At 47.6% G+C, this 23,343-nt stretch overlaps 1 protein-coding gene across 1 annotated transcript; it reads left to right on the top strand.

Moving 5' to 3' along the window:
- Positions 1-214: 214 nt before the first annotated feature.
- Positions 215-19,083, top strand: mettl9 (methyltransferase 9, His-X-His N1-histidine). The gene is made up of 4 exons (XM_086001077.1): positions 215-378; positions 2,919-3,109; positions 4,809-5,018; positions 18,641-19,083. The coding sequence occupies exons 1-4, from the start codon at positions 286-288 to the stop codon at positions 18,831-18,833; spliced, it is 687 nt and encodes a 228-aa protein (XP_085857203.1). The 5' UTR covers positions 215-285; the 3' UTR covers positions 18,834-19,083.
- The last annotated feature ends 4,260 nt before the right edge of the window (positions 19,084-23,343 follow it).

Here is a 23,343-nt window from a genome sequence, read left to right as displayed (position 1 = left end):
TTATAAATACACGTTGAATTTGGGATTTAAAGGTGAATTACACCGTGGGGGGCGTATGCAGGCGAAAGTGGAGAGAGGGGGCTGAATGCTTCTGGTTGGCGGTGCTCGCCACACGCGGCTGCTGCACTCGCCCCTCACTTGCGAAAACAAATGTTCGCCCGCTGTTGACCCAGGATCCCCGGGGGCGCGGGGTAAGGGGGGGCTTCCCCCGGGATTCCCAGGACGGCGCTGACGCGCGTGGTGCTCCTGCTCTGTTACTTTGTTGCACTGTTGCTGCTAAGGAAGATGTGGAGCAGCAAATACCTGCGGAGTCCCCTGTCCCGCTCATTGCTAATCAACATGAGGCATCAGAACGACGACGAATACGCGAAGTTCCAGGTACACCATTCTTATTTTTTTTGGGGGGGGGGTCTTTTTAAAGAGAAAGTTTTGACGCCATTGTTGCATTTAAAGGGACCGTCCTCCTGAAAAATGTAACGTGCAAATATTTTTTTCTGAACAGATCTAAATTACCATGCAAAAACCTTGTTGCAATTCATCTCTTGACGTATCTTCTCTTCTCCCGCCCCCTCCAATTGCCACGCATCATTTTTTATGAAGATAGTGGAGATAAGTATCAGCCTTGGCTCAGTGGGAAGCACTCTCGTTTCTGATTCAGAAGGTTGTGGGTTCGAGTCCCACTCCACAGATTTGAGCATATAGTCCAGGCTGACACTCCATGTGCAGTACTGAGGGAGTGCTGCACTGTTGGAGGTGCTGTCTTTCAGACCCTGTCTGCTCTCTCAGGTGCAGGTACCACTACTTTAGCAGATTTATAGATTAACTGATCACTTATTTCCTTTCTTGGTGCAAAGATAGCTGCTGTGCTTGCCCACATAACAACAATCACTGCACTCCAGAAAGTAATTATACCTGAAGAACTTTGGTGTCCTTCCTGAGAGGCGTTACACAAATGCGACCGAGTTTCTCTTTCTCTGTTTTATTAGTGGCTGGTTTCTGAGCCCATCCTGTTTAGACCTAGCCCATTACTTTCCTGTCAACCTCAAAACAATCACAGTTACTTACAAACAAAAAGAGCCACATTTGAGGGGGGGGGGTGCGGTGGGTGAGGGGCTGCTTAAGCTACTGCTTTTAGTAAATTAGGGGAGACAACGGAGATGGGAGGAGATTTAAAAAATGTGAGTCACATTATTATAATTATGTAATTTTCCCAGAATGCAGTGTAGGAAAGAGAAATAATGGCCTCCTCTGTGTGAAGGAACAGCATTAAAATCCAGCCTCTCGTGTGGTTAGACTCCTCCCATTGCTTTTTTTTTTTAGCCTATTTTTATATAAACTATAGGAGTGTTGCTAGGGGTTGCCTCAGTGTCAGTAACAGAAAGGCAAATGCACAAGTGCTCCCTCAAACCTTCACCACCACCTTCTCAAGGGCAAATAGGGATGGGCAATAAATGCTGGCCTTGCCAGCAAAGCACACATCCCACGAACGAATGAACAAAAACTGAGGAGGCATCACTAATAAAGAAAGAAAGACTTGCATTTATATAGCGCCTTTCATGACTACCGGACGTCTCAAAGCGCTTTTACAGTCAATGAAGTACTTTTGAGGTGTAGTCACTGTTGTAATGTGGGAAACGCGGCAGCTAATTTGCACTCGGCAAGCTCCCACAAACAGCAATGTGATAATGACCAGATGTAGGATTTTTTTTTTTGTTATGTTGGTTGAGGGAATAATATTGGCCAGGACACCGGGATAACTCCCCTGATCATCTTCGAAATAGTGCCATGGGATCTTTTACGTCCACCTGAGAGAGTAGACGGGGCCTCAGTTTAACGTCTCATCCAAGAGGCGGCACCTCCGACAGTGCAGCACTCCCTCAGCACTGCACTGGAGTGTCAGCCTAGCTTTATGTGCTCAAGTCCCTGGAGTGGGACTTGAACCCACAACCTTCTGACTCAGAGGTGAGAGTGCTGCCCACTCAGCCACAGCTGACAGAATCAAACATAATGAAATCAAACATAAAATCTAATGTAAGTGAAATACACTTCTAATGTAAATCATGACATTATTATCGACATCAATCACACACTCTGTGCCCTGCGGTGCCCACTGGTCACGGGAGGCCTTGAATGTACCGGTGGGCACCGCATGGTCCCTCTCCAAAGCCACCTGGGCATGGACTAGCGATAGAGAATGGCAGAGCGATATCCCCCCCTCCCCCACCTTTTGCAGGCCACATGATTCCTTTTCGCAACAACAACTTGAATTTATACAGCGCCTTTAACGTCGTAAAATGTCCCAAGGTGCTTCACAGGAACGATTACAAAACATAATTTCACACTGAACCACATAAGGAGATATTAGGACTGGGGAGGTAGGTTTTAAGAAGCGTCTTAAAGGAGGAGAGAGAGGTAGAAAGGCAGAGAGGTTTAGGGAGGGAATTCCAGAACATCAGGCCTGGGCAGCTGAAGGCACGGCCGCCAATGGTGGAGCGATTTTAAAATCAGGAATTTGCAAGAGGGCAGAATTGGTGGAGCGCAGAGATCTCGGAGGGTTGTAGGGCTGGAGGAGGTTACAGAGATAGGGAGGAGTGAGGCCATGGAGGGATTTGAAAACAAGGATGAGAATTTTGAAATCGAGGAGCTGCTTAACCGGCAGCCAATGTAGGTCAGCGAGCACAGGGGGTGATGGGTGAACGGGACTTGGTGCGAGTTAGGACTTGGGCAGCCGAGTTTTGGATCACCTCAAGTTTACGGAGTGTGGAAGGTTGAGACGCTGGTCAGGAGAGCCAGAATAGTCAAGTCTGGGGGTAACAATGGCATGGATGAGGGTTTCAGCAACACCTGTTTTGCAGTGTGTGAAGCAGCGGTGATTTCTGTTGAGGGTGCTGATGTTCTTCACTTGTCATTTCTTGCAGTGGTACGTCTGTGACACGGAACTGCTGCCAAAGTGTCTGCAGCCACTGTTCGTTCAGAGCCACCTGGATGTGGGGACACGCGCGTTCCTTAGGCAGTGCTCAGAGAAGTCCAGCTGGCTCTTTGTTCAGATTTATTACTCCTTCGTCACCTCCGTGTTTGGTCTGTTCATGTCCAAGACTTCTATCAATGGGTAAAGAGTTTACATTTTTTTTTTTAATTGCTATTCCTTATTCTCCATGGGGTGACCAGGCTGGCTGATATTGGTATCAACTCTCCATCCTGAGTGTGCCCTGTGATGGAGATCTGGGAGCAGGTAACTCCCAGTTCCCCACCACATGTTTTTATATCCAGGGATGATGAGCGGTGTGTGGGAGTCAAGTAAGAGGAGGCCGCCCCTTTTTAACTGAAACATCCTTGTGAAAAGTGAGGGACCTGCCTGCTGATCAGCACTGTTTAGGTACATTTTGAAGAGATTTCTCCCCGGTGTCCTGGGTCAATATTTATCCCTCAACCAACAGCACTAAAACCGATTATCTGGTCATTATCTCATTGTTGTTTGTGGGAGCTTGCTGTGCGCAAATTGGCTGTTCTGTTTCCTGCAGTACAGCAGTGACTCAACTTCAAAAGTACTGAATTGGTTGTAAAGCATTTTGGAATGTCCTGAGATCGTAAAAGGCGCTATATAAATGCAAGTCCTTATGTGAGGATCAGAGTGCTATCCCACATCATGCCACTTGGTAGTGGAATGCTGCAACACTTGGTCACTGTGGGCATATTAAAAAATCCTAAATGCATTCTTCCTTCTCTAAGTCTATAGAAATACTTCTCATTAGCAAGTTAAACTACAGTAGAATTCAGAGTCAATTTCCCCACTTCCTTGTCTAAGGCACTGAGGCCAACTAAAGCTCAGCCGGCTGAGATCAGCTAACTTGCCACAACCCTGGGCTCTCCCTGCTCTGACTGACCGATGAGTGAATTTACCCAAACATCTCTGCTGGGCAGTAATTTATTTTGTGGTATAACTTGCTAAACAGAATACATTTGAGAATTTTTTAATGCATATTTGTGGGTGACACTGGCAAGTCCACATTTGTTGCCCGTCCTTGTTGCCCGAGGATATTGAGAGCCAACCGTGTAGTGAGGGGCTGAAGATACACGGAGACTGGGTCGGGTCGGAATGGCAGGACATCAGTGAACCAGTCGCTTTCAGGATAGCTGCCAACTCACAGACCTATTGCATTCAATTTCCCACTTTACCACCCCAGTGAGATTTGAACTCGCGACCTCTGGACTGCTAGTCCAGCACTGTAACCATGGCAGTACCAAACCGGTACGTGTTACTGAGCTATCTCCATATTATAAAAAGAATTTAGAGGCACTGGAGAAGGTGCAAAAAAAGATTTACGCGGTTGATACCAGAACTCAGAAGTGAGAAGTGGAAATTCATCAGGAAAGACTGAACCGGCTGGAGCTCTTCTCTAGAGGGGGTAACCTGATGGAGGTCTTTAAAATTATGAAGGAGTTTGATGGGGTAGATGTAGAGAATATGTTTCCACTTGTGGGGGAAGTCAAAAACTAGGTGTCATAAATATAAGATAGTCACTAATAAATCCAATAAGGATTCAGGTGAAACTTCTTTACCCAGAGGGTGGTGAGAATGTGGAACTCACTACCACAGGGAGTAGTTGAGGCGAATAGCAGAGGTGCATTTAAGGGGAAGCTGGATAAATACATGAGGGAGAAAGGAATAGAAGGATATGTTGATGGGGTGAGATGAAGAGGGGGGAGGAGGCTCGTGTGGAGCATTAACGCCGACACAGACCTGTTGGGCCGAATGGCCTGTTTCTGTGTTGTACGTTCTAAGTCTCTGTCTCTCTATCTTGGTGCAGGCTGCTGGGGAGAGGATCGATGTTCGTCTTCTCTGAGGAGCAGTTCCTTCAGCTGCTCAGGGTGGGGCCGGACTGGAGGACGGGCAGGGTGCTTGACCTCGGAGCTGGAGACGGAGAGGTTACTAAAATCATCAGCCTCCATTTTGACGAGGTCTATGTGACTGAAGTGTCCCCCACCATGAAGTGGCAGCTTCAAAAGAAACAGTACAGGTAAAAAAAAACTGCTTCACTGTAAATTATCTGGGTTTCTACAGATTGATTAGGAGCAGCATCTATTTAACTAGGCACTATTTAAAAAAATACATATTCATTTTCGGGATGTGGGTGTCGCTGGTATGGCCGGCATTTATTGCCCATCCCTAATCGCTGGCAGTAGTTTTGATGCAACTGAGTGACTTGCTTGGCCACTTTAGAGGGCAGCTGAGAGACATTGATATGGGACTGGAGTCCTGTATAAGCCAGACCGGGTAAGGACAGCAGGTTTCCTTCCCTAAAGGACATTAGTGAACTAGTTGGGTTTTTATGACACTCCGATGGCTTCGTGGTCACTTTTAATGACAGCAGCTTTTTGTTCCCAACTGAATTCAAATTCCCAAACTGCCATAGTGGGATTTGAAATCACATTCTCTGGATTATTAGTCCCAGCCTCTGGGTTACTAGTCCAGTAACATAACCACTACATCACCATACCGTATCTTACAATGCGAACGGTATGCAAGGCAACAGGGCTCTTTCATGTAACAGAGAGCATTTCCTGATCAGGCATTGCGATCATTTAAAGAATCTTTTCCATTCAATTTATCCATGGTATAACACAGAGCAAAAGCAAGTTAATCTGATACTCCGTAACATCAGGACAGTTACAGTTACACCTCTCCACAGTATTCCCTTGGTGCATGTCTAACGACCCTGAATGCCATTTGTTGACCAGAACCTGTCTGGTGTCCTTCCTGAAACCCATTAATGTTTCTTGTTCCACCCCACCGTGTCTGTAATCTGATCCACACACTGAACAGCCTGTTCGTAACTAATAAAATAGGTTGCACCTGCACTTCCTTCAGCAGCGTATTGTGATGCAGCTTCCTCCTTCCCTTAGATAGGTTGTTTCTCTCAGGATGTGGGCAATACTGGCAAGGCCACATTTACTGCCCGTCCCTAGTGGTGGTGCCTTCTCAGTCCCGTAGCCAGCGTTGGTACGAGTGCTGGCTCGGCCACTTCAGAGCCAAGCATGTAGCCGGTATTTATCGCCCATCCCTAATTGCCCTTGAGAAGGAGGTGGTGAGCCGCCTTCTTGAACCGCTGCAGTTCGTGTGGTGAAGCTACTCCCACAGTGCTGTTAGGGAGGGAGTCCCAGGATCTTGACCAAGCGACGATGAAGGAGCGGTGATCAGTGTTCCCTTTAATTTTTTTTTGTACTGAGGGGGCCACAAACGCCTTTGAGCGCGACCTTTTCGTCCGCGGGCAAATTATACAACAACAACAACTTTTACACCAACAACGACCGCAACCACTTAAAAGCATATATACGGTAATGCCATATTGCCACCCCACCGTCTCAAATCATGAGACAATCAGACAAGGTTCTATACAAGTTTAACATAACTTCTCTGCTTTTGAATTCTAGTCCTCTAGAAATGAACCCCAGTGCTTTATTTGCACTTTTATGTTTTTTTTAACCTGTGTTGTTGCTTTTAATGATTTGTGAATCTATCCCCCTAGATCCCTTTGCACCTCTACTCCATTTAGTCTCTTATTTTCCAAGGAGTAGGTAGGCTCCTTATTCCTCCTACCAAAATGCACCACCTCACACTTATCTATATGGAAATTCATTTGTCATTTACATGCCCATTCTGCAACTTTGTTTATGGTAAAATTAACATCACTTTCCTGTATTTTTTCTGGCTTTAAATAATTTTCTGAATTAAAAAAATATCTGATATTTTTGTTCCTAACAAAGGCAGTTTGAATTCTTCAGACAGATGTGCTAATTGGGTTGGCCTGTAGAAAGTCAGGTGCCTCAACATTTCTAAAAATAAACATGACACCAGAATTCTGATTTTCAAAAGTAAGCTCCAATTGTCCTACTTTTTATGTTAAGGTTTTTATGAACTTTCATCAGCAAGACCAAAACTATAAATCCACTCCTAGTGCAATATTGGATTTATTAAAAAGTAGCAAATAAAAGTAAGTTTAAACTTGTGTTAATCACTTTTCCTTCTGCTAAAATGCTTCCTCGCTTCACCTAATGATTGACAGTCTGATCTTACAAACCCATCTGCAGTAGGATCAATTTATTTTAAAAAGCGGATTCATGTACAGCTCAAAATTCGCACAAACTCCTTTCTCATTCCCTCTCCTAAAACATGTCACTGTCATCTGATGGCAACAAAGTCTCTTCTTACTCACCTGTTGCAGGTGAAACTCGGCAACTCACTCACCTGTAGCAGGTTTAATAAGATGAGGTACATGTGGTTATCTACCGATCTCTCCCACCGATTTTTAAAGCTTCGACCAGCCCCATAGCGGTGGCTGGCTGCACTGAGCTGGCCTGTTCCAGGATGGCCCCGCTCTGTTTGTGTAACACAGGCCCTGGAATCGGTGGCGCCAAATGAGAAGGAGGGAGATGTTATGTCCGTGTATCTTAATGTTGTGTCCTTCAATAATCAGACAACAGACTGCAGGGAACGATTCAACAGGTGTTTACTGAATGAGGGTTACTCTAGAACTAACTGTACAGATCACTACTCAGGGTTTATATACAGGTGTGGTCACTGCCGGTACTACAGTATACAGGAGCTGTAAAAAGTAGTTCTCTCCCTTAAGGTATATATACATTACATACATTACAATTCCTCCCCTGTTAGATTAACAGTACCATAATACTCATTTAACAATTAACATTTTTAATATACAATGTTATATGAAAATAGTCCATTCATATATTCAGTCTCTGGGGAGGCTTCCTGATTCTTTCTGGATAACGCCTTTCCCGAGTGTCTCGCTCTTGGTGCGGAGGCGATTCTAGCACCCTGTCGTCAGTTGATTCATCAGCTTCCAATGCTATTGTTTCTGAGGTAGATGCGACCTGTACGTCGGGTTCCTCACCAGGTACGTATGGCCGAGACATGGGGTTGACTCGTTCCTGTGACTCTAGGATCTGGTCAGCATGGCGTCTCGCAATGTTCTCCCCAACATCCACTGTGTACATTAGCGGCCCCTGCCGTGTGCATATCGTTCCTGGTTGCCATTTCTCTGTTCGGTAGTCGCGGGCCAAGACTGGTTGCCCTACATTGAAGCTCCTTGTCGGCTTCTCATTGATGTGCTGGAATTGCTTACTCTCAACATCTCTTCGTATATTTGGTCTGAGCAAATCCAGACGAGATCTCAACCTTCGGTTAAAGAACATCATGGCCGGGGCCTGGTTGGTGACTGCATGTGTCGCATTTCTGTAGGCTAACAGGAAATTGTCCACCTTATGCTGCAGTGGAATGTCGTCATCGCACATGGCCTTTACTGCTTTTTTAAAGGTTTGTACGAACCTCTCAGCCAATCCATTTGTGGCTGGATGATACGGGGCGGATGTGTAATGCCTTACCCCATTCCTTTTCATAAATCTTCGAAACTCTTCGGACACAAACTGTGGTCCGTTATCAGAGCAAATCTGCTCTGGCAAGCCGTTCCTGGCAAAAATGGTCCGTAGGACTGCAATAATTTTCTCCGTGGTGGTGGAGGACATTTTGATCACCTCAGGCCATTTCGAGTGTGCATCCACGGCTATTAAAAACATTGAGTCCATGAATGGACCAGCAAAATCAATATGCACCCGTTGCCATGGAGATGAGGGCCACTCCCATGGGTGTAGAGGGGCATGTGGTGGTGCATTTTGGACCTTCTGGCATCCTGAGCAGCTCTTTGTCAGGTCCTCGATTTGCTGATCGATCCCTGGCCACCACACATAAGCCCTAGCAAGGCTTTTCATTTTCACCCCTCCCAGATGACCTTCGTGAAGCTCATTGAGCACTCTCTCCCTTAACTTGGGTGGAATTACCACTCGGGATCCACACATCAAGGTCCCCTGGCATACTGACAGCTGTTCTCTTCTGGATGAGAATGCTGGCAACAGTGAGTCGCCATGTGCTGGCCATCCCTTCACCGTCAAATCATATACCCGAGACAGCGTTGGGTCATTTTGGGTCTCCTTCTCTATACCAGCGTTAGTTACTGGCAAGCATTCAATTATAGTCGAATGAAATATTTCGACAGGATCCACTGCTGGTGCTTCCTCCGCAGTAGGCAGTGGCAGGCGTGATAGCCCATCAGCGTTTCCATGCTGTTTTGTGCCCTTATACTCGATTTCATATTGGTGTGCCCCTAGAAAAAGGGACCATCTTTGTAGCCGTTGCGCAGTCATCACCGGAACGCCCTTCTTTGGATTAAAGATGGAGACAAGTGGTTGGTGGTCAGTCAGCAAGGTGAACTTCTGCCCATGCAGATAGTGATTGAACTTTTTCACTCCCCACACTAGGCTGAGGGCCTCCCTGTCAATCTGGGCGTAGTTACACTCGGCTGAGGTTAGTGACCGAGACGCAAAGGCTACTGGCCTCTCCGAGCCGTCCGGGAATTTGTGCGACAGCACCGCTCCAATGCCATAGGGTGATGCATCACACGCCAACCGAATTGGTAATGCTGGGTTGAAATGAGCCAACACCTCTTTTGATGTGATCAATGCTTTGCTCTTCTGGAAAGCTCGTTTACATTCGTCACTCCACTTCCATGGTACCCCTGTTTGCAGTAGGGTGTTCAGTGGGTGTAGTACGGTAGACAAATTCGGTAAGAGCTTATGGTAGTAGTTCACCAGCCCGAGGAACGACCTCAGTTGTGACACATTTTCCGGTGCTGGAGCCTTGACTACTGCCTCAATCTTTTCAGGGGACTTATGTAACCCCTCTTTATCAATAACGTGGCCACAATACGAGATCTGCTTCTGGAAAAACTCGCATTTGTGGCGATTAGCTTGGAGCCCATATTCCTTCAATCTAGTGAGCACCTGCTCCAGGTTGGCGAGGTGATCATTGTCATTTTCGCCCGTGACCAGGATGTCGTCCAAATAACACTGGGTCCCTGGAATCCCTTGCAGGACTTGTTCCATTGCCCTTTGCCAAATAGCCGGAGCTGATGCTACCCCGAACACCAGCCGGTTGTATTGGTAGAGACCTTTATGAGTGTTGATCGTGAGGTACTGTTTCGAGGCTTCTTCTACCTCCATTTGCAGGTATGCCTGGGCCAGATCAATCTTAGTGAAGCGTTTCCCTCCAGATAGCGAGGCGAAAATATCTTCAATCCGCGGAAGCGGATATTGTACAGTGTGAAGGACTGGGTTCACTGTCACCTTAAAGTCCCCACAGATGCGAACCTTCTTTGGTTCCCCAGGCGTATTACTCAACGACCTCTTCATTACAGGAACGATGGGTGTAGCCTACTCGCTCCAGTCCACTTTGGACAGTACTCCTGAACGTTCCAAACCTTCCAGCTCTGCTTCGACGGCTGGGCGGATCGCATAAGGTACCGGTCTGGCCTTAAAAAACTTTGGGCTTGCATTTTCCTCTATTTTGATCGTCGCTGTTATGCCTTTTAGTGTTCCGAGTCCCTGCTGGAACACTTCTTGTACGTCAGTTAGCATTTTTGACAGTCGTCCAGGTGTGACGTCGTCATCCTTTTTGGCATCTACAGTCAGTGCTTGTATGGAATGCCAATCTAGCTGTATCTTCCGGATCCATTCATGTCCTAGTAGTGGTGGTCCTCCATCTGGCAATACATATAGGTCCATTTTTGGTGTTTCCTTGCCGTTATATATAACGTTCACCCTTATTCTTCTTTTGGGGTAGACTTTTTGCCCTGTGTATGTCTTCAAGACAATCTTTGTATCTCTCAAGGGTATATGTGAGAATAGCCGCTTGTAGTCCCTTCGGTTTATGACTGTTAGGGCTGATCCTGTGTCCAATTCCATTTTCACTTGGGCTCCTGCTATCTTGAGCGTGACCCAGATAGTTTGGTGATCCTCCGTTTTGATCACATTATGTAGTTTCAGACAACCCAGCTCCTTGCTTCCGGAGTCTGTGTCACTCTTCTGTTCGTCTGAACCACTCTCCGTCACCTTATGTACCTTCTTGTACTTCTCCTGTGGAGATTTCTTGCTGCTGGTTTTCTTTCCCGACCTGCAGACTCTTGCTATGTGTCCTACTTTTCCACACTGTCTGCACACTTTGTCCTTGAACCAGCAATCATTATGGTTGTGTGTTGTTCTGCCGCTGTGGTGTATGTGCCTTTAAGAGCCCCTGTGTACTGTAATGCCGGTAGTGGCCACTCGGGCTATATGAGCCTGTATAGTGTCTTGTATCTTTTAGTTCACCTCCAGACTTTGTTCAGTAAACACCTGTTAAACCAACTCCTGCATTCCGTGTCTCCATTAACACACGGATACAACAGTGGCGACGAATTGGAAACGGACTTACCTGCAATTCGGCAGCACCTCAAGGAGATCGATTCCTCAGACGAAGGTCGAAAGAAAAAAAAAGAAAAAACTGTGGTTTCACCAGCTAGCCGGGCTGGTGGCAGGTACTGCAATAATCCTTCCTGGGCGGCAGGCTGGGGCTCGATCGGCTGGCTCTGCAGCGGGGCCGAGCAGCGAAGGCGGAGGCAAACCGAGACGGAGGGTGGAGCCCTCGGGAGACGGCCGGCGCTGCAAAGCAGGTCGGCGTTCGGACCAAGCAGAGGGAGGGAAAAGTCCCAGAGAATCTGGCGGGAACGAGTCTCCAACTATTAAAAATAGCTGTATAAATAAAAACCGCGGAGAACAGCGTTGTCAGCGGCGGGAAAGCGCGGGAGGCGCCATTTTTTTCTCGGCAGGGAAGAAAGGAAAGCGCGGGAGGTGCCATTTTTTTTTCCAGGATGCCTAAGACTGGCAATATTACTGCTTTCGATAGTGATATAGAGGATTGGACCACATATGTGGAAAGAGTGGAGGTATATTGCACAGCGAATGAAATAGAGGATGATAAAAAGGCATCGGTACTTCTAAATCTAATGGGCGCAAGGACATACGGGCTGTTACGAAACTTAATCACTCCAGCCAAACCGATGGACAAGAATTTTAAGGAGATTGTTGATACCCTACAGGAGCACTTAAACCCAACACCGCTGCTGATAGCGGAACGATTCAAATTCTTCAAGAGGAATCAGCACAAGAATGAAAGTAACGCTGATTACCTCACCGAATTAAGGAAACTGTCAAAGCACTGCCAATTCGGGGCAGGACTGGCAGATTCTCTTCGAGACAAATTCGTCTGCGGTCTCCTAAGTGAAGGAACACAGAAAAGGCTACTTTCTGAGAAAGATTTAACACTGGACAAGGCTTTCAGTGTGGCTGTATCATACGAAGCAGCAGCAAGAGGAGCTGCAGAGATACAGCAAAAGCCACAGGACTTCGGCACCCATGAAATGACACAGGGTTTCGAGAGATGTTATCGCTGCGGCAGATCCACCCATGACCAGAGGGACTGCTGGTTCAAGGACAAAGCATGCAGGCAATGTGGAAAGATGGAACACATTGCACGTGTATGCCGATCTGGAAACAAAAAATCCACTGACAGAAAAAAAATCAATAAAGAACAGTACAAAAAGGTGCAAATGATGACGGACAGTAGCTCCGAAGACCAGAAGAGCGATAGCGACTCCGGAAGCAAGAGACTAAGCTGTCTCAAATTACATAATGTAATTGCCAGAGAAGATTATCAGACCATTTGGGTTACCCTCACGATAGCGGGGTCCCCAGTTAAAATGGAGCTAGATACTGGATCAGCTCTGACCGTCATAAGTCGACAGGATTACGAGCGGCTATTTCCGCATATACCTTTGAAAGACACATCCATTATCTTGAAAACATATACGGGGCAGAAAGTATACCCCAGAGGGAAAATAAGGGTGCCTGTTGTATACAACAGCAAGGAAATACAGAAGTTGTATTTATACGTTCTGCAAGATGGTGGTCCACCGCTGTTGGGACGTGAATGGATCAGGAAGATACGTTTAGACTGGCACTCCATTCAGGCACTGACGGTGACCAGTAAGAAAAAAAATGATGATGACATCATACCTGAACGATTAAAAGACATCTTGGCCAACGCCAAAGAAGTGTTTCAACAGGAACTAGGAACCTTGAAAGGCGTCAGCGCCTCAATAAAAGTGGAAGATGCGGCAATTCCCAAGTTTTTTAAGGCAAGGCCGGTGCCATACGCAATTCGTCCAGCAGCCAAGGCAGAGCTGGCGCATTTGGAAAAGGCAGGCGTGTTATCCAAGATAGATTGGAGCGAGTGGGCAACACCCATCGTCCTGGTCATGAAGAAAACGTTGAATAATGATAAATCTGAAGAACAGAGAAAAATTCGCACCTGTGGGGACTTCAAGGTGACTGTAAACCCGGTCCTTCACACGGTACAAGAAGATATTTTCACCTCACTATCCGGAGGGAAACGTTTCACCAAAATTGACTTGGCACAGGCATATCTACAGATGGAGGTTGAGGAGGCCTCTGAAAAGTATCTCACGATAAACACACACAAAGGCCCGTACCAGTACAATCGACTGGTTTTCGGAGTAGCATCAGCTCCAGCTATCTGGCAAAGAGCTATGGAGCAAGTCCTGCAAGGGATTCCGAGGACTCACTGCTACCTAGACGACATCCTTGTAACAGGAGAAAACGACAACGAGCACCTTGCCAATTTGGAGCAGGTGCTCACTAGGCTGAGAGAACGGGGCCTACGAGCAAATCGCCCCAAGTGCGAATTTTTCCAGAAACAAATATCATATTGTGGCCATATAATTAACGAAGAAGGGTTGCATAAGTCACCTGAAAAAATTGAAGCGGTCATAAAAGCCCCAGCACCTGAAAATGTCTCACAATTAAGGTCGTTCCTGGGATTGATAAATTACTATCATAAACTTTTACCGAACTTATCAACTGTTCTGCACCCTCTTAACGAACTGCTACAAACGGGAGTAATTTGGAAATGGAGCGAAGACTGTAAACGTGCCTTCCATAAATGCAAAGGCTTGATCACGTCCAAGGAAGTTTTGGCTCATTACAACCCATCACTACCAATCAGACTGGCGTGCGATGCATCCCCTTACGGCGTAGGAGCGGTATTATCGCATAGATTCCCTGATGGCTCGGAGCGGCCGATAGCTTTTGCGTCACGCTCATTGAACTCAGCAGAGCGTAACTATGCCCAGATCGACAGAGAAGCACTCAACCTGGTATGGGGAGTGAAGAAATTCAACCATTACCTACACGGACAAAAATTTACCTTGTTGACTGACCATCAACCCCTCGTCTCCATATTCAACCCTAAAAAGGGCGTTCCCATTATGACAGCGCAAAGGCTACAGAGGTGGTCCCTTTTCCTAGGGGCACACCAATATGACCTAGAATACAAAGGATCAAAACAGCATGGAAATGCTGACGGTTTATCGCGCCTACCGTTGCCAATGGTAGAAGAGGCACCTACAGTGGACCCAGCGGAGATGTTCCACTCAACCATAGTAGAATGTCTACCAGTAACAAATTCTACCATTGAAAAGGAAACGAGAAATGACCCGACTCTCTCACGAGTCTACGATTTAACGGTGAAGGGATGGCTAGCACATGGCGAACCACTGTTGCCAGCATTCTCGCAAAGAAGAGAACAGCTGTCAGTGTGCCGAGGAACCTTGATGTGTGGATCCAGAGTGGTGATTCCACCCAAACTCCAGGATAAAGTGCTAAAGGAGCTTCACGAGGGGCATCTGGGTGGAGTGAAAATGAAGAACCTAGCCAGAGCATTTGTGTGGTAGCCAGGTATCGATGGAGACATCGAAGAAATGACCAAGGGCTGTCTAGGATGCCAGAAGGTCCAAAACGCCCCACCACAAGCCCCTCTACATCCATGGGAGTGGCCCTCATCTCCATGGCAAAGGGTACACATCGACTTTGCTGGTCCATTTATGGACTCAATGTTCTTAATTGTGGTTGATGCACACTCCAAGTGGCCGGAGGTAATAAAGATGTCCTCCACCACCACGGAAAAACCATCACAGTATTAAGGACCATATTTGCCAGGAATGGGCTGCCTGAACAGATCTGTTCTGATAATGGACCGCAATTTGTGTCCGAAGAATTCAGGAAGTTCTTAAAAAAAACAATGGGGTTAAGCACTACACGTCTGCCCCACACCATCCCGCCACCAATGGATTGGCTGAAAGGTTTGTCCAGACCTTCAAGAAGGCTATAAAGGCCATGGGTAATGAAGACATAAATCTACAGCATAAGGTAGATAACTTCTTGTTTGCATACAGGAATGCAACACATGTGGTTACAAACCAAACTCCCGCCATGATGTTTTTCAATAGAAGACTAAGATGCCGGCTGGATTTGATCAAGCCAAACATCAGAAGGGACGTAGAGAACCGGCAATTTCAAGGCATGAATGAAAGGCCAACTAGAACCTTCCAGATAGGTCAACAAGTTTTGGCCCGGGACTACCGTACCGAGAAATGGCAGCCTGGAACTATTTGCACACAACTAGGACCGCTGATGTATACCGTGGACATTGGAGAAAGCATAATAAGGCGCCATGCTGACCAGATCATAGAGTCATCCGAAAAGGGACAACCTACACCACAACTCTATACACCTAATGATGAAGCAGAGATACCCATAGTATCTACCTCCGATCCGGTGATACTGGAACCAGATGAACCCGACACTGGCATTCAAGCCGAATCGACCTTGCCAAAAGAACCTACTACACCACCGAAAACTACTACACCACCGAGGCGTTATCCGGACCGAGTCAGGAAACCTCCAGAGAGACTGACTTATAATTGATTAACTGCAGCAAATGTGTAGATTATTGTTCTTGTAAACATGTTTATTAATGATTACTTAAAATGTTATGTACTGGTTGTCTAAAAGGGGAGGAATTGTGGTGTATGTGCCTTTAAGAGCCCCTGTGTACTGTAATGCCGGTAGTGGCCACTCGGGCTATATAAGCCCGTATAGTGTATGTATCTTTTAGTTCACCTCCAGACTTTGTTCAGTAAACACCTGTTAAACCAACTCCTGCATTCTGTGTCTCCATTAACACACGGATACAACAGCCGCAGCGATAGCACTTCACTGTTCCGTATGACATTTCATTTGTGCCATATTCTTGCGGTCTCCGTTGTATCTCTGCAGCGCCTTGTGCTGCTGCTTCGTGTGATACTGCAATGCTGAAAGCCTTGTCCAGCGTAAGATCCTTTTCTGATAGAAGCCGTTTCTGGGTTCCTTCACTTTGAAGCCCACACACAAACTTGTCCCTTAAAGTATCTGCTAGTCCCGTTCCAAACTGACAGTGTTTCGATAGCTTGCACAGTTCTGTTAAATACTCAGCATTACTTTCATCTTTATGCTGTTTCCTTTTGTGAAACTTAAATCTTTCTGCTATCAGCAGCGGTGTGGGGTTTAAGTGGTCCTGTAGGATTGACACTATGTTTTCAAAATCCTTTTCTACTGGCTTCTCTGGGGTTACTAGGTTTCGTAGTAAGCCATACGTTTTTGCACCCATTAAATTCAACAATACCAGCGCTTTCTTGTCATCTGGCACTTCATTCGCCTTGCAGTATACTTCTATGCGTTCGACATATGTCGTCCAATCTTCGACTTTATTGTCGAACGCTGTGATACTGCCACTCTTCGGCATTTTTGGGTGTGGTTAGACTGGCTTAAAATGGCGTCTCCTGCGCTTTCCTTTCTTCCCCGCTGCGGCTTAAAATGGCGTCTCCCGCGCTGCTGCCAACGCCGCTCTCGGCGGTCCTCGTGGCAAATGGCGACGCCCTGTGGGTTTCGCGCGCTGCTCCTGCGCTGCTGCCAACGCCGCTCTCTGCGGTCCTCGTGGCAATGGCAGCGCCTCGCGTTTTCCTGCGCGCCTCTCTTCCCCCGTTGATGCCGCTCGGTCCTGAACACCGGCTGCGCCCTGTGCGCTCTGCCCTCTCTCTCTCTCTCTCCCCCGTCGACGCTGCTCGGCCTTTTTCTGTGCCGCTCGGTCGGGCTCTAGCCCGCCGCTGTCCGGGAAGGGTCTGCGCAGTACCTGTTGCCAGCCCGTTTCGCTGGACCACCGTGACTGGAAAGCCAAGCCTGGCTCTCGACAGCCTCCCCTGCGATGCTCAAATCTCCGCTGGATGACTGGGCGGTTGCCTGTGGTCGACGCCCGTGCTTCTGGACTCGACCTTCTTCCACTGTTCTCCAGGAGCGAATCCCTGGGAGGTGATGCAGGGTTGCAGGTAGGTTCGAACCTGCCTCGTCGCCAATGTTATGTCCGTATATCTTAATGTTGTGTCCTTCAATAATCAGACAACAGACTGCAGGGAACGATTCAACAGGTGTTTACTGAATGAGGGTTACTCTAGAACTAACTGTGCAGATCACTACTCAGGGTTTATATACAGGTGTGGTCACTGCCGGTACTACAGTATACAGGTGCTGTAAAAAGTAGTTCTCTCCCTTAAGGTATATATACATTACAGGAGACGCTGCCCCCCTCGTCACCATGGCAACCGGCTGAGTGCGGCTCCTCGCCAGCTTCTGCCTGTAGCACGCGGCACTCCCCAGAGGCCGACACAACCAACCCCACACCCTCAGCAAGTGGCCGCTGCCCCAACTGTCTTGTTACTTTCCATTTGGGATCGGCACTGAGGTGGCAAGACTCGCCAACGACTCTGTCTGGATTGCGGGCCATTCATTGTGTGTTGGGCCGCTCCAGCTCTCCGCCTGGCATTTTATTTGAAGTGCGCACGAGCTCTGGGATGTGTGCACAGCCGCGCACCTTGGAGGGAGCAGTGGCAGTGATGTATTTCCAAGTCAGGTTGGTGTGTTATTTGGAGGTGCTGGTGTCATATGTAGGGCAGGAGTGGCAAGCTCACTTTCCTGAAGGATATTTGTTGGGTTTTTATGACAGTTCTGAAGCTTTGATGGTCATTTCTCTGGTGCCAGACCAGAAATTATCAGATTTATTGAATCCAGTTCCACAATTTACCCTGGCGGGATTTGATCTCATGATCTCTAGGTTACTAGACCAACACTATAACCATTTGGCTCTGATTCCTCACCATGGTTGACTAGACCTGACATTGAGTGCCAGAAGCCCAAGCGTGCCCTCACTCTTAACCCCTACACTACCGAACCTTTCAGTGTACCCTTGACACTACAGAGATAAACTACAGTAACACCAGGTGGGGGCTTTTCCCAGTCGCATTTTCTTCCCATTTCTGAGGGTGGTGAGCCGCCGTCTTCTTGAACCACTGCAGTCCGTGTGGTGAAGGTGCTCCCACAGCGCAGTTAGGTTGGGAGTTCCAGGATTTAGATCCAGTGACGATGAAGGATCGGCGATATACTTCCAAGTCGTGATGAGGTGTGTGACTTAGGAGGGGAACTTTGAGGTGGTGGTGTTCCCATGCGCCTGCTGCCCTTGTCCTTCTAGGTTCTTGAGGTTGTGCGTTTGGGAGGTGCTGCCGAAGAAGCCTTGGCGAGGTGCTGCGGTGGGTGTTGTTTGAAGGATAACAGAGAGTGATCACCTTTCTTAGGGATAAGGTGAGCATAAGCAAGCTTCGAAGGAAAAGGAAAGGTGGACTAGGAGTGAGAGGTCGAGCGTTCCCATGCGCTTGCCGCCTTTGTCCTTCTGGGTGGCGGAGGTTGTGGGTCTGGGAGTTGTTGTGTTGAAATATCTTTATTTAAAACATGTTTCCCTTGTGTTTTGTAGAGTCCTAGGAGTTGACGAGTGGCAAGACACCGGCTTTCAGTACGATGTGATCAGCTGTCTGAACTTGCTGGACCGGTGTGATCGGCCTCTGACCCTACTGAAGGACATCAGGAATGTGCTGGAACCGAGTAAAGGCCGACTGATCCTGGCTGTGGTCTTGCCTTTTCAACCTTATGTGGAAAACGGTAAGTAGCACGAGAAATAGCGGAGGGGGTGGGGGAGGAAATCTGGACACTTGAATCAGAAGCATGTAATCCCAATATCAATCTGGATTAGAAAGAAATGGCACCCTTATTAAAATAGTCTTTGTACCGAATTCGATCTAGATTATTTCTTTCCTTCCACGATGAATGCATCATCTATCAGCTGGGAGGGTGGTACAGTCCAATTTATCAGTGTCTGAGTGGCCATCACTCTCTCAGCGTTGTCACCAACGTTCCCGTTAAGCCGTGCGGCCCCGCAGTCATCTGCAAGGTCCTGCGCAGGCCGCTCGCTGACTTTTACTTTGTATAAACTGCGCATGCACCAAAATGTGAATGGGCCACGCATTGGGGAAGGCAGGCAGGCCGCGCAGGAGGCAGCGCAGCTTACGGGGGACATTAGTTGTCACTGGGCTGTTTAGTGCAGTGTTGTCCAGTGCAATAGTCACTAGCCACATGTGGCTCATTGGGAATCCAGAGGTGGCTGAATGCATTTCTGATTATAGAATCATAGAAGTTTATGGCACAGAAGGAGACCATTTGGCCCATTGTGTCTGTGCCGGCCAAAAAAGAGCTATCCGGCCTAATCCCACTTTTCAGCTCTTGGTCCGTAGCCCTGTAGGTTACAGCACTTCAAGTGCACATCCAAGTACTTTTTGAATGTGATGAGGGTTTCTGCCTCTATCACCCTTTCAGGCAGTGAGTTCCAGACCCCCATCACCCTCTGGGTGGAAAAGGTTCCCCTCAACTTCCCTGTAAACCTTGTACCATAGTAATTTTTTTTTTAATGAGTTGGTCATGTGATCTCGGTACTCGTATCCGCAAGGTGTACACATGTAAACACACCTTGTGCGCTTGTTGGTGAGATGGGAAGTAGAGAGTGCGAGTGTTTTCTGATCATTGTGGCTGGTTTATTTCTGTGGTCACTGAATGGTGGCAGATGTGGCTAATTGCATTTCTGATTAGTGAATCAAAAGTAAGTAAGACACCATTGTTGGGCCTTCTGGTGGCAGATGTTTGTGTAAATGTTCACGTGAGGTACATTGACCTGTATTGTGTGTTAAGGGGTTTTCCACTAGAATTAGTGCAAGTGGCTAAAACGGTGTCGCCATAGCAACACCTGTGGCTGGTTAGCGATTGCTATTGGATGACACCAGACTAGTGTACTGGTACTAAGGCACCACTCACTGCTAAAAAAACAATCCCTTCAATGAGCATCAACTAATTATGCTAATTCTAGAAGGGGTGGTCAATTCCTTTGAAATACAAATAAACAGTTTGCTGAATGCTGATGGTGACTTAAAAAAAAATAATGCAATTAAAGTAAAACAATCCAATATGTGATGCTCAACACTGCTTTACTGAAATCTTAAGTGACGCTTTCAGCTGGCTCTCCGCACTTATGTGCCCATCAATCATGGAGCGATGTGGTCAGGTGATGGGAAAGTAATTTGTGAGGAGGATGCAAAGAGACGGCAAAGGGATATAAACAGGTTAAGTGATTGGGCAAGGACATGGCAGATGGAATATAATGTGGAGAGATGTGAAGTTATTCACTTTGGTAGGAAAAATAGAAAAGCAGAATATTTTTAAATGGTGAGAGATTGGGAAATGTTGGTGTTCAGAGGGACCTGGGTGTCCTTGTACACAAATCACTGAAAGTTAACATACAGCAAGCAATTAGAAAAGCAAATGGTATGTTGGCCCTTATTACAAGAGGATTTGAGTATAAGAGTAAAGACGTCTTACTGCAATTATATAGGACCCTGATGAGACCACACCTGGAGTATTGTGTATAGTTTTGGTCTCCTTACCCAAGGAAGGATATACTTGCCATAGAGGGAGTGCAACGAAGGTTCACCAGACTGATTCCTGGGATGGGGGGATTGTCCTATGAGGAGAGATTAAGTAGACTAGGCCTATATTCTCTAGAGTTTAGAAGAATGAGAGATGATCTCATTGAAACATACAAAATTCTTACAGGGCTTGACAGGGTAGATGCAGGGAGGATGTTTCCCCTGGCTGGGGAGTCTAGAACCAGGGGCCACAGTCTCAGAATAAGGGGTCGGCCATTTGGGACTGAGATGAGGAGAAATTTCTTCACTCGAGTGGTGAATCTTTGGAATTCTCTACCCCAGAGGGCTGTGGAGACTCAGTCGTTGAGTATATTCAAGACAGATCGATAGATTTTCGGATACTAAGGGAACCAAGGAATATGGGGATAGTGTGGGAAGGTGGAGTTGAGGTAGGAGATCAGCCATGATCTTATTGAATGGCGGAGCAGGCTCGAAGGGCCAAATGGCCGACTCCTGCTCCATTTTCTTATGTACTGTAGCCGAGAAGCTTTGTTCTCTCGAGCGCTTTTTAAAATTCATTCTCAGGATGTGGGCGTCGCTGGCAAGACCAGCATTTATTGGCCATCCCCAGAAAGAAATTTCAGCAAAGGAGGACAAAGGGATTAATTAAGAGGGGGAAAATGAGATTATGAGAGTAAGCTTGCAAGGAACATAAAAACTGACTGTAAAAGCTTCTATAGATATGTGAAGAAAAAAAGATTGGTGAAGTCAAGCGTAGGTCCCTTGCAGTCAGAATCAGGGGAATTTATAATGGGGAAAAAAGAAATGGCAAACCAATTAAATACAGGTAGACTATCCTTTATCCGAAAACCTCGGGACCAGCCGAGTTTCGGATAAAGGAGAATTTCGGATTTCGGAAGGTGGGTCGGCGGGGGTCCGCGGGGGGGGGGGGGCGGGGGGTCGTGTGCACGACTTGCGCTGACGCTCAGCGTAAGTCAGTCGGGGTCGGCGGGGGTCGGGGCCGGCGGGGTCCGCGGGGGGGTCCGCGGTTGTCGGGGCTGGCGGGGTCGGCGGTTGTCGGGGCCGGGGGGGTCGGCGGGGGGGATCGGCGGTTGTCGGGGTCCGCGGGGGGGTCGGCGGTTGTCGGGGCCGGCGGGGTCCGCGGGGGGGTCGGCGGGGGGGATCGGCGGTTGTTGGGGCCGGCGGGGTCCGCGGGGGGGGTCGGCGGTTGTCGGGGCTGGCGGGGTCGGCGGTTGTCGGGGCCGGCGGGGTCCGCGGGGGGGTCGGCGGGGGGTCGTGCGCATGACTTACCCTTTATCCGAATTTCCGAAACCGGAACCCTCTAAAAAACCGAAGGTTTTTTCGTTCGTACGCACGACTTACGCTGAACGAAAAAACCTTCGGTTTTTAGAGGGTTTCGGTTTTCGGAAGTCCGGATAAAGGGTAGTCTACCTGTACATACTTTGGTTCTGTCTTGACAAAGGAGGACACAAATAACCTCCCAGAGATGTCGGGGAACATAGGGTCTAATGAGAGGGAGGAATTGAATGAAATCAGTATTTGTAGGGAAATGGTGTTAGAGAAATTGACGGGATTGAAGGCCGATAAATCCCCAGGGCCTGATAATCTACATCCTAGGGTACTTAAGGAAGTGGCCCTAGAAATAGTAGATGCATTGCTGGTCATCTTCCAAAATTCTATAGACTCTGGAACAGTTCCCATGGATTGGAGGGTAGCTAATGTAACCCCACTATTTAAAAAAGGTGGTAGAGAGAAAATGGGGAATTATAGACCGGTAAGTCTGACGTCGGTAGTGGGGAAAATGCTAGAGTCCATTATAAAAGATGTAATAGCAGAGCACTTCGATAACAGTGACAGGATTGGACAAAGTCAACATGGATTAACAAAAGGTAAATCATGCTTGAGGATGTAACTGGTAGAATAGATAAGGGAGAACCAGTGGATGTGGTGTATTTGGACTTTCAGAAGGCTTTCGATAAAGTCCCACATAAGAGATTAGCGTGCAAATTAAAGCACACGAGATTGGGGGTAAGGTACTGTCTTGGATAGAGAACTGGTTGGCAGACAGGAAGCAAAGAGTTGGAATAAACGGGTCTTTTTCCGAGTGGCAGGCAGTGACTAGTGGGGTACCGCAGGGATCGGTGCTAGGACCTCAGCTATATATATGATATATGGAGTGCCCGGCGGTGCCGAGGGTTTTTTGAGGGCATGTTGTTATAAAAAAAGTAGAAATAATTTTTATATATATATAAATGAGTTTGTCTGTCTATCTGTCTGTGTGGGAAGGAGAGAGAGAGACTGGGGGGGTGGGGAGAGAGACTGGGGGGGGAAGAGAGAGACGGGGGGGAGAGAGACTGGGGGGGAGAGAGCGACTGGGGGGGAAGAGAGAGAGAGAGAGACTGGGGGGGGAAGAGAGAGACTGGGAGGGGAAGAGAGAGAGAGAGAGAGAAAAGGAGAGAGAGAGAGAGAGAGAAGGGGAGAGAGGGAAGGAGAGAGAGAGAGAGGGAAGGAGAGAGAGAGAGGGAAGGAGAGAGAGAGAGGGAAGGAAGAGAGAGAGAGAGAGAAGGAGAGAGAGGGAGGGAAAGAGAGAGAGAGAGGGAAGGAGAGAGAGAGAGAGAGAGGGAAGGGGAGAGAGAGAGAGAGGGAAGGAGAGAGAGAAGGAAGGAGAGAGAGGGAAGGAGAGAGA

This window comes from Somniosus microcephalus, chromosome 11, assembly GCF_052327205.1.
Source record: "Somniosus microcephalus isolate GS21.2 chromosome 11, FLI_Smic_1.0, whole genome shotgun sequence".
Lineage (NCBI taxonomy): Eukaryota > Metazoa > Chordata > Chondrichthyes > Squaliformes > Somniosidae > Somniosus > Somniosus microcephalus.
This window is presented reverse-complemented; position numbering and strand designations above follow the sequence as displayed.